Source organism: Vitis riparia, chromosome 16, assembly GCF_004353265.1.
Source record: "Vitis riparia cultivar Riparia Gloire de Montpellier isolate 1030 chromosome 16, EGFV_Vit.rip_1.0, whole genome shotgun sequence".
Classification (NCBI taxonomy): domain Eukaryota; kingdom Viridiplantae; phylum Streptophyta; class Magnoliopsida; order Vitales; family Vitaceae; genus Vitis; species Vitis riparia.
In genome coordinates, this window is record NC_048446.1 from 14,928,982 (window position 1) to 14,940,515 (window position 11,534).

The 11,534-nt window shown below is 34.9% G+C and overlaps 1 protein-coding gene across 2 annotated transcripts in view; it reads left to right on the forward strand.

The window, feature by feature from the left end:
• Positions 1-6,726, forward strand: part of LOC117933576 (cleavage and polyadenylation specificity factor subunit 1) — a 104,678-nt gene extending 97,952 nt beyond the window's left edge. Inside the window, exons 25-27 of one of the 2 annotated variants that reach the window (XM_034855003.1) lie at positions 4,989-5,374; positions 5,904-6,096; positions 6,275-6,726. In XM_034855003.1, the coding sequence (XP_034710894.1) occupies positions 4,989-5,374; positions 5,904-6,018 (501 nt within the window). In that variant the 3' untranslated portion in view covers positions 6,019-6,096; positions 6,275-6,726. The remainder of the gene's footprint in view (positions 1-4,988; positions 5,375-5,903; positions 6,097-6,274) is intronic. The other variant, XM_034855002.1, reaches the window with a different exon arrangement.
• The last annotated feature ends 4,808 nt before the right edge of the window (positions 6,727-11,534 follow it).

Genomic DNA, 11,534 nt, shown 5'->3' on the forward strand with positions numbered 1-11,534 from the left:
TTGGAAGGCTATTACTCAAGTTTTCCAGGATTTCTCCCCTTTTGTTTGCCTAGTGGTGGGGAATGGGGAGAGAATCCGTTTTTGGGAAGATCTTTGGTGGGGTAACCAAACTTTGTGCTCTCAATTTGCTAGTCTTTGTAGAGTTATTTCTGTGAAAAACCTCACTTAATGTCCTTGGCAATTCCTTTCCACTGTCTTGGAATTTTAATTTTTGTCGTAATCTTACTGATATAGAAATTGATCTCCTTCAAAGAATCATGTCCTCCCTTAGTTCAATGCTTTATTCTCCTTCTTTGGCAAATTCAAGAGTTTGGTCTTTGTCATCATCAAGCTTGTTTTTAGTGAAATTTTTTTTCTTGGCCTTGTCAAAATTCTCAAATCCTATCTTGTTCCTTCCGGCCAAATTTTTGTGGAGTTCAAAAGCCTCCTCAAAGGTTAAGGCTCCCGCTTGGTTAGTAGTACATGGGAAGGTAAATACCAATGACAAGTTGCAATTGAGAAGACCCTACAAATCCGTCTGTCCTCAATGGTGCATTCTTTGTAAAGGAAATGGAGAATCAATCGACCACCTTTTTCTTCATTGTCCTATTACCATTGGACTCTGGCACAAGTTGTTCAATCTAGCAGGGTTGGCTTGGGTCCCTCCAAGGAGTATTGTGGACATGATGGTTATTGCTTTTAAAGGTTTGGGGAATTCATTAAGAGGCAAGACACTTTGGCAAATCGCTTGGCTCACTTTGTTATGGCTGGTGTGGCAAGAGAGAAACAATAGGATTTTTGAGGATAAAGGGAGAACGGAAGAGATGTTATGAGACTTGCTTCTTTTCTATTCCTCTCTTTGGGCCTCTTGTACTGCAGCTTTTAGCGGAGTTCCTCTTCGTGTTTTACAACTCAACTGGACCGCGGTTTGCATTTCAAAAGTTTGAGAGTGTTGGGGTTTTTCTTTGTATTTAGTTTTCTAAAGTTGGGTGTTTTCTCTTTTGTTCAGTTTTTTTTTTTTTTTTTGTGGGAAGGAACTCTCATCCTTATCTTGTTTCTTCTCTTTTTCTTGTATCTCTTCCTTCTCTTGTATCTTTTCTTCTTTTAATATATTTTTCTTCGTTTCTGATCAAAAAAAAAAAAAAAAAACTCTATTCCTTTAACCATTCCTCCCCTCCCCATTCTTTCTTTCTTTCTTTCTTTCTTTGTGTTTGTGTGTTTGAAATAATGGGCCATTATAAGCCCTAATGAACTTGGATACCACTTGACAGGCCCTTGTCTTCTACTTCCCTAATTCTTTTCTATCTCATTCTCAACACAACCCTTGGTTTCCTGAGTTGGGCGTTAAGGGCTCGGGTGGAAGGATGTTTATTTGAACTTTCTTCTATGTTTTTAGCATCTGTGTTGGATCTCTTTTGACTTGTTTCCCTAAATTTAATATTTTTAACATATTCCGTTATCATCATTTTAGTAATTTTTCCCTTTTCAAGAATCTTAAGATTTTTAATCCACCATTTCAAGACCCTCTAGTCTTAACAAGCCTGTATTTAAGAAATTGGGATTGTTATTGACATTGTGGAAAAAATTTTGGCCATAGGCCACCTCTTTGAAATTGGGAGAGTGGTTTTTCTTTCTGTATAACTTAGATTTTTGGGAGTTTACTGCTATTTTCATGGATTAGTTTTCTACAATCCATAATGTTCAATAAGTTATTTCATCATCATTTTATTTTTGTGAACTAGATGGCAGAAAGTAGATCAAACTCTATAGGGATGATACCATATCGTTGGATTCTTTTTTACCATCCTAGTAGAATAACTGGTTTGGTGAATGGAGCTTGTTTGAATGGTTTGTTGTGTATCTTTCTCTATAAAATTCAGCTTCTATTCTCTTTCTTCCTTTTGACTTCTCATTCCCATTGGTAGCGTCTCCATTTTCCCAAGTTATTTAAAGCATGTGTGCAGCCTTGTGCTGTTTGGGAGCATTGGTTTTCATTTTTATCTTTGATGCTTGAGATGGCAGCTTAGTTAGCTGATGTTACCTACTGGCCCTTTTTCTAAACATAGAAAATTAGTCGTCATCCATATTGAAACAGAACTGATGCTTGAACATTTTATTTCTTATTTCAAATTAGGAAAAAAAAAAAACTAAATAATCTTATAAATGATAGTATGACCAGTTTTAATCAATTTTAATGAGTTTCGGTGAGTCTCATAATTCCCCTGTTTCTTGATATTTCTTATTTTTCAAGGAACAACTCACCTGCAAAACCAATTGTTGAACCATGATGACAACCAATTGATGCTAAGCTCAATATCATAGCAACAAACTAACTTAGATTTTTATTTTTTTTTAAATAGGTAAAGATGGGTAAGTATAAACAAACCAACTATAGATTTGTCAATAAACCAACTCTAGCATTTGAGATATGTTACTGCCAACTTACAAACATTTTTTCTTTGCCTATTAGTTAATGTTCCCTGAGTTTTGTATAGATTGCTTGATAGAAGTTAAATTCTGTTAAGTTAGATTTTATGGAGTAAGAGTTATCTTTTCATTCACTGAATGAGAAACAAAATTCACTAGTTCTCTATATCCCATGAGATCTGGATTCATTATTTTAAATATTGCCTCAAAAAAAGGGAAGTTAATGGAAGGAATAAGAATAATTATTAATGGTTGTCAAATTTAGTGATCTGGAATAAAGCTTATCACTTGTCCAAATGTGCAATCTTTATTGCAGATTGCTAGCGTGTTAGCAAGTTGTGATAACTGATTTAATGTGCCTGCCTCAGTTGGAGAAACATCTAACAGAGTTGCCTTTAGGTAAATGATTTAAAGGTTGATCAATTTAAATATCACTTGGTGAACTAAGTTGATTGTTTGTGATTTAAACCAAATGGGAGGCTTGGGGATCTGGATTGTATCCTCAATGGATGCTATTCTTTGCCCTTTGTTTCATCACGTTGGCTAGATTCCTCACCATGTTGGATTTATTTGGTTGATGTCTACCTCCAGCATGATTTTGCAAACAGTACAATTGTTTGCTAAATGAAAGATTTGTCTCTTTTCAATCTTTTGGTTCATCTTGATAGACCAAATAAAAAGGAACCTTTTCTGGGGGCACAAATCCAAACAATGCAAGGGTATAGAGTTTTGACATGGTAGCAGTTCAGTTTTCTTTTTTGATTGAATTTAGAGGGTACCATTGGCTGATTTTCTGAGGCATGGATTTCCAAGGTCTATGCTTAAGTTTCTTATGGGATGACTTTGTTTGCTATAGTGACCTACCTTGAAGTTTTCCTCATATGTATATTCATTATAATAATAGATATTGGGCTTTTAATTGAAATAATGTTAAGACGTTTTGTTTCTTACTCACGACTGCCATAGCCAGCACATACATTTTTACCAGCATTCTCTGTTTAGATCAATCCAAATACCAGTCTCACCTTTATCCTCATCATTATCCTTGCCATCACCGGTAAATCTTCTGGCACTACAATTTCTATCACCACCTGTTATTGTTGACAACAGTTGATCTGACTGCCAATGCCACTACTTTAAACTCCATTTTTTATCCCTTTCTTTCATCCTTATGACCTTATCTAACCTTCCATTGCACATTCCCGTAGATTACACCCTTGTACTCTCTCATAATCTATCACTTCACCATCTACAGATCAGCTTTAGAGTGCGTTTGGTAGTGATTTTAGGAAGTGTTTCTAGTCTTTTTTATACTTGAAAGATAACAAATTTGAAGTGTTAAAAAGGCTAGAAACACTTTCTAAAATCACTGCCAAACGCACTCTTAGTAGTTTGAGCAATAGCCATAAGGTTGAAGCCAAACAGCACCATGATGGTAAGATGATCCCACTAAGGAGAAAAACGTGAGAGCTAACAGATTGAGGTAAAGCAACTGTATGGTGTCATTGTTGGCTATCATTGGTATAAACTAGTCTTGGAAGAAGAATATTTGGGATTCAGCCAGCAAAAGAAAGCAGAACTAGTTGTCTAGTTTGAAAAGCATTCCTGGATTTCAAGTCACCAAACCATGTTTGAATTGGGCATGGTTACACTGCTGTTCCTTAATAGCAGCATGTGGAGTGGTAAAGTATGCACCTTATAGGTGAGAAAGCCTCCCATGTATTACTTGTCACTACTACAATTAGGTAAGGAAAAATGAAAAAAGAAAAGGAAATGAAGAATGGAGAATAAGGTTCTATTTGGCAATGTTTTTCAAGACAGTTTTTTAAAAATAGTTTTTGAGAAAAATTCTTAAAAATAGTTTTCGAGAAAAGTTCTTAAAAATAGTTTTCAGGAATATTATTCTGTTTAGGAACTCAAATATGAAAAACAATGTTCTCAACATTTACTCTGAAAATGTTTTGCACTTATCTGCAATGTAAAATTTTGTAAAAGCATTCTTCAAATTTGCAATTGTTTCTCAGAATACTCTACAAAAAACACTTAAAAATACTTCAAATTTGTTCTAAAAAATAATGTGTTTTCAAAACAATTTATGAAAAAACTGTTTTTAGTAACAAATTTATCAAACAGTTTTTAAGCTAGAAAACTGTTTTCTATTCGAAATAACAGAAAATTGTTTTCTAGAACATTTCCCGAACAAGCCCTAAGGCACTGCTACTAAATAGTACTAGATGTTTTTCCTTTTTCTCTTCTTGATGGGGGAATTGGAGATTTGTAGGGTGTACAAATAATGATGATCCTTTCTTCTTTCCTTTTCTCTCCTCCCTTTTTATTTGTTTGCCTCTTTTCTTCTTCTTCTTCATACCTTTTGTTTTTTTCAGTTGTAAGTGGAATGTATTGTCATGTAAACTTCTTGTTGCTCAGCAGTTGGGGAGGGATGGGGAAGTGGAGGGACTTCATGACTCCTCGGAAGTTTTTCTCTTTCATTCTAATAAATTGAAAGATTTTATGTGAGTAGGCGGCATGAGGATTTGGTTCTTTGAATTTTGTTTTAATATTTTACATGTACCCATCTACAGATATTCTATTATGCACCAAAGATGTCAGAAAGTTGGAAAGGACAGAAGCTTCTTTCAAGAGCTGAGTTTCATGTTGGTGCCCATGTGACTAAGTTCTTGCGTTTACAGATGCTTCCTGCCTCATCTGATAGAACAAGTGCTACTCAAGGATCTGATAAAACCAATCGGTTTGCTTTATTGTTTGGTACACTGGATGGTAGCATTGGTTGTATTGCACCTCTTGATGAACTCACTTTTCGTAGGCTTCAATCACTACAGAAAAAGCTTGTTGATGCTGTTCCCCATGTTGCTGGACTCAACCCAAGATCTTTCCACCAGTTCCGCTCAAATGGCAAGGCTCATCGACCTGGCCCTGACAACATAGTTGACTGTGAGCTGCTCTGCCAGTAAGTTGTTTTTTTTGTTAAAATACCTCTGATTTCTAAAGGGAACAACTCCATTATCCATGATGATGTTCTCGTCAGTTACATTTGTGTCTTTTCTCTTTTTTGCCTAAGAAAAAATAAACAGCAACACTTCTTCAGAACAATCTATTCAAAGTTTGGGTCTCTGTAATTATGTTTACAAACCTCAGCGACGAAGTGATGGAATTTCAATCTGTGCCATGAGTATTGTTGATTAGTTTCATTTCTTTGACATGTATAAAAAGTTAGATATTATGTGAAATACAGATGAGTCCAATTTCCAGGAGGCAGCTAAACCTTCTCTATTTTAAAAAAAAATTAAATCTTGCTAGAACAAATACTATCCTGATAGTGTTTGATTTGTTGTGATCAGTCACCCTTTACCTGGATTTCAATGAATCCAAGGAATCAAATTGGAATGCAACACCAGTGAATTGTATTAGATAGATGTCCACTGCAAAAAGATGTCTTGAATACTTCCACATAATCTACTCTGTTTCATGCTTTGCAGTTATGAGATGCTCCCATTTGAGGAACAGCTTGAGATTGCTCAACAGATTGGAACAACTCGCATGCAAATCCTATCAAATCTGAATGACCTCTCACTGGGCACTAGTTTCTTGTGAGTGCTGCTGGTCTTAATGCAGCTAACAGAAATTAGAAATAGCCTGATCTATGAGCTGCTAAATTTTGGTGAGCCGAAAGTATGCCATTTGCATTTACTATTTTATCAATATTGTCCATTGCAGAATTTATTTATTTATTTTTAGCAGTTAGAAGACCTTATGGCAGCTAAATCAGCTACTGTTCAGTTGTTGACAATTATTTTGTTTCTCAATCATTGTATTCATCAATATTCCCTGTACTCATTTTGTTATGTAGCTCAAGATGGAAGACTGAATCTGTGTAACCAAGAACAGTTCACTTCCCTACAGTGTTAGAATTCAAAAGCTGTCTGATAATCACGATGAATGTCTCTGGCATCTGTAACATTAGTCTGCTTTCAACTGTACCAGCTCCTGCAAGCAAATTCAAACCATTAGCAACAATAACACCCAGAGCCGGAATATGGAATGCACAGTTGGAAGCTAACATGAAGTAAAACCAACTTTGGCTTGCAGAAAACACCTGAAACATTCTGTAAATGTAACATAGATTTATAAGGAAATAAACCATTATGCTTAGTTCCTTGTGTATTTGTATTTTGATTGTATTCTTAGATGGGGTCATTTAGAGATTAGTTTCATCTCCTTGCTAATGATGATACCAAGAGTGTATAATGCTTTTACTAATCTCTGGAAATTTCAGCCTCTGCTCTTTCTCTGTTCTTCTTACCTTTGTGCAGAACTCTCTTAGCTTGACATAATATAATAGTGAGTAAGTGGATATATCAAAACTTACCTGTTGCCTGTATCCTCCTCCGGTTGCCATCTTGAGAATGATATATTAATCACTCATTCCATTCTATTTCATAAGCCCTTTGCTTTAAGAGGTTGTTAGATATGAATTGATCCCCCACCTAAACAACCATCTCTCTCTCTCTCTCTCTCTCTCTCTCTCTCTCTCTCTGCCATTTGCAGCTCTTCATTCAACCACAATACAAGCTCCATATCACATCATTCTCTTTTGACTTTCCAAGACCCTGTTTGGTATTGAATTTGTGCTAAACTCTAAAAGAGACTACCCACCAACCTCTTTCTTAGCGAGATACTATGTTTAAAAATCCCTTTCTGGATCCAAACACACCCTAAAGCGGTTTTGAGTGGGATCATGTCACCTTATTTAGTCAAAGCAACAAAATAAAGTTGATGATGCCTTAAACTGCACTTTTAATGTGGGTTTAAGTGAGGTTTAAGGAATGATTAAAGGTAAAGGCAACCATGACTCAGATTCCTCTTTTGCATTTATTGCACCTTCATACATATCAGACCAGAACAAAAGATGGCCGATCACCAAGTGCCATGCGGGCCTTCATGGCATCCAATGAAGTTCAGAGAATTATCTATTGGAGTCGGTGACACCTGGCGAAACCCTAATGGGATTGTTCTAAACTTATTGAATATGGGTTTGTAGCTAAACTTATCCCCCCAAAAATTGCTGAGACCAACTAAGTATATGTTATGATTTGTCTAACTTTTGCATAATGTGATGATTAAATGGGGCCTTCATTAGCACAAATCAGGATTTTGATAGAAGATTTTGGGTCATACAGACTCAAAATAAAAATAACCCAACTCAGTCCCAAACCCCAAAAGCCAAAATGGGCCTCTGGGCCCAATTATGAAATCCACACATGGCACGTGTGAGGCATGGAATGATTGGTTTCTTCCACATGTGTACGGTGGGGTGATGATGACACACGTGGGCGTTAGTATTATGAATAGGGGCAGAGAGAGAGATGTTTAGGGGATGTTTCTTAGTGTTAAGGTTTGGGACCATTCCTTTATGGAATGTCCACTAAAAGTGGAACATAAGCCTCCTTCCATTCCCATGGATGTAAGGCCATAGATTTTGTGCTCCCACGCGCAAAATCGCCCTTTTATTTTTATTTTTAGTATTTTTATTTCTATCTTTTGTGTGACTAACAAGAGCATCCTGCCTTAATTCCAAAAGGCACATATAGTGGGATCCCAGTAATGGTCACTTAAAAGTCCCCATCAAACAATGAGAAAAGATAAGAGAGAAGCAAAATGAGTGTATGAAGGGCATGGCACACAAATTCTAATGAGTGTGCTTTGACATGAAAAGATGGCCTTTCATTTCTTCAAGTTCCCTTCAAACCCTCCACATGGGATCCTTCTTCTGCTGGTGGGTTAGATCATAGTGCCCTACTATTCAACTCCATCACACCCATCTCATCCATGGACACATTTTTTTTTTCCCTTTATTTCTATACTATTTATTGTTTCCGAATAATTCATCGTGTGAAATGACCATAGTACCCTTATATCCATCTTTGAAGGTGTCTGCATCTAAGCCAAGTGTTAGGTTTAATCCCACTAAAACAAAGTCCAAGCAACAATTTTTTTTTTATTCCCTTTATTTCTAAACTATTTGTTGTTTCCGAATAATTCATGTGAAATGACCATAATACCCTTATATCCATCTTTGAAGGTGTCTGCGTCTAAGCAAAGTGTTAGGTTTAGTCCCACTAAAACAAAGTCCAAGCAAGATTTGGGTATTCTTTTTTCTTTCCTTTTTCCTCTTTTTTGAGACGGAAGGAGGGAGGGGCATGATCAATGTCCCTATCTACTGAATGCAGGCTGGCCACATGCATTTTCCTCCATGTGCTTTTTAAAAGTGAGCCCATTTTCACTTTCATGTTTCAATATATTTTCTACATATACATTCCTACATTTCCATCCAACTAACCCCACAATGATCTTCAAAATTTTCTCTCTCCTGGGGAGGAGGAGGGGGAGGGGGGAGGGGGGAAGGGAAAAGGTTTCCTAACTTCTTGATCCAAGGGTATGAAAATGAGATGGGGTTTTCAAGAAACATAGTAGTAGTACAAGTACATGATTTCCATCAAGGATGAAAACTACAGGAGATAGAAGTGTCCACATTTTTCACAAGGGAAAGTAGTGGGTGTGCTCTCTTTTCTTTCATTGTGAAAGCAGTGGACATAATTTGATTCCAAAACACTCTCTCTATCTCCTTACCAACTCATTGACTATAGCGCCATACATTCATTCCCCAAAAGTTCAATCAGGGCACCCGCGCCTCTAGTGTGTGACTCAATCCCACAAAAACGGATCACTTCCCCCCAAAAGTATACTACACCCTAGTGACTTCACTTTCAGAAAAATAGTTTCAGTACTTCATTAATTTCAATTATATAGCATTAGGAAAAGTCCATTGGTTGTGTATAGCAAACATATTAGTCTTTTTTGAATTCATGATTAATATTCAAGACTTTTCCACCCTTTGACACCCACCAGGAGGTCATGCCAAAGCATGCATCATTACTGTGATTCAACACAAATTTCCCAAATGGCAAAACAAAGAACACCCTAAAATTTGAAAGAAGAAGACCCATTAATTAATAGCAAGAGACTTTTGAGTATGCAATTGACTGAAGCAATGAATGATCAAGAGCTGAATGGATTGAGTTGAAATATGTAGGCTGCGAGGCATTGATGAAAGAGCTAGGTTTATGCTTTGACCTAAAAGTGGGTGCAACTCCCTCACCTTCCATTATCACTTATCTTTTGATCATAACACTACTAGCAGTGCCTCCATCATTCCCATTTTTGCTCCTCAGTCCCCTTGAAATCAAACATGTGGATGACTTCATTTGCTGCGTACTGTACAATTCAACTATCATCACTAGTCTTATATATATATATATATATGGATGATGCCATCACCCCATTATATAAATATCGGCAAGCCTCATGTCCTCACCATTAATCCCTTCCTTCCTTCTCAATCATGTCTCTCGTGTACCTATTGGTTTGTTCGCGTGGGAGCCCCATCTATCAACTTATCTTTCCTCCAATAGAAAAGATTGTTATTTACTTAATACCTAAAATGATTTTTAAGTCTTGAAAACTCCCTTCCTTCCTTCTCAGTCATGTCTCTCGGGTACCTATTGGTTTTTCGCGTGGGAGCCCCATCTATCAACTTATCTTTCCTTCAATAGAAAAGATTGTTATCTACTTAATACCTAAAATGATTTTGAAGTCTTGAAAACTTTTGTAACAAGGAAGCATTTGAGCCAAGGGATATTGCATCTCTTCTTGAATATCTTCTATGTTTACTTAATTTTATGATTAAATGTATCATTCAAAGGGTTAATCAACCTATATCTTTGTCAATTGAGAATATGCCATCATCAAGAAAAGGCTTTTCTTGATTGAAAATGTCACTACATAAATTAATACTATATGTTTGCTTAATTATTAAGGTTTTGTCGATGTAACATTTCGATTATGTGAGTTATTTTGAGATTTTAAAAAGTTTTATGATACATTTGATTACATACTAAAGTGTTTTAATATTAACAGGTTTGTAAGTTAGGGGGTGTTTGGTAAAACTTAATACTTATTATTTAATGACTTAAATTAATTTTAAATTAAATTATATTGAAGTTGTTAACCTAAAACTTATTACTTAATTCTTATTTAATAAAATTAACTTAAAATTTATTTTAAAGCATCAAATGACATATTTATTCTCATGAATTATAACTAAGACAAAAGAAATTGAATAACAATGAAGGTCGTAGAGTAGCAAAAGAGATTGTAAAGGTAATTAAGATAAATAAGAATAAAAAGATAAAATAAAGATGTAAACTTAAAAATAAGTTAATTGTTTTTACTTATTACTTAAAGTTGCTTTTAATTTTAAGTCATATAATTAAATTATTTCATCAAACATACTTAATTTACTTAATAACTGAAATTAACTTATTAAGTCACTTTAAGTCATTAAGTTAGTTTACCAAACATCTACTTAGTTTTGGTGGAAACCCTTTTAAAAGAGGTTTTAAAAGCTAAAAACATTTTTTATATACATTAAATATGAAAATTTGGTTTATATTAATATTTTTGAAGAAGAGTTTCATTACTAATTAATTGTATTTGCATAAAATGGATAAGGCTTTTGAAAATATTGAAAAATAAATAAATTAAAAAAGATCTTTGAAGCATTTCCCTTTTCCAAGCTTAGGTCACTTGCATGGAGGCTGAAAATTTTTTAGATTATCAAAAAAAAAGTCAACAAACCATTTTATTTATATGGGTAGAACATGCATGAATATTCAAATGTAGCAATCTTCTTTTGACCTAGTTGCTAGAGATTAAAATTCTCAAATCTCTTGATGGAGTAATCAAATCTGAGTATGGGTACAATGCATTCATCCAAAAGATAAGATTTTCTTCTTTTTTAACTTTTTTTTTAAAATTATTTTTTATTTAATTTAAACCTCAATCTAGCATGCCTCTCTTTTCAAATATTATATATGGTTTTGACTTAAAGATATTAATAACAATAATATCTGATTTGGATGCATATTATCGTCCAATCCACATGATGTCTACATTTGTAGACTTCAACAATAACATTTATATATCTATCAAGCAATGGGAGACTTTTTTTTTTCAATAATTCTTGAAGACTTGTTCATTGAAAGGAGCAT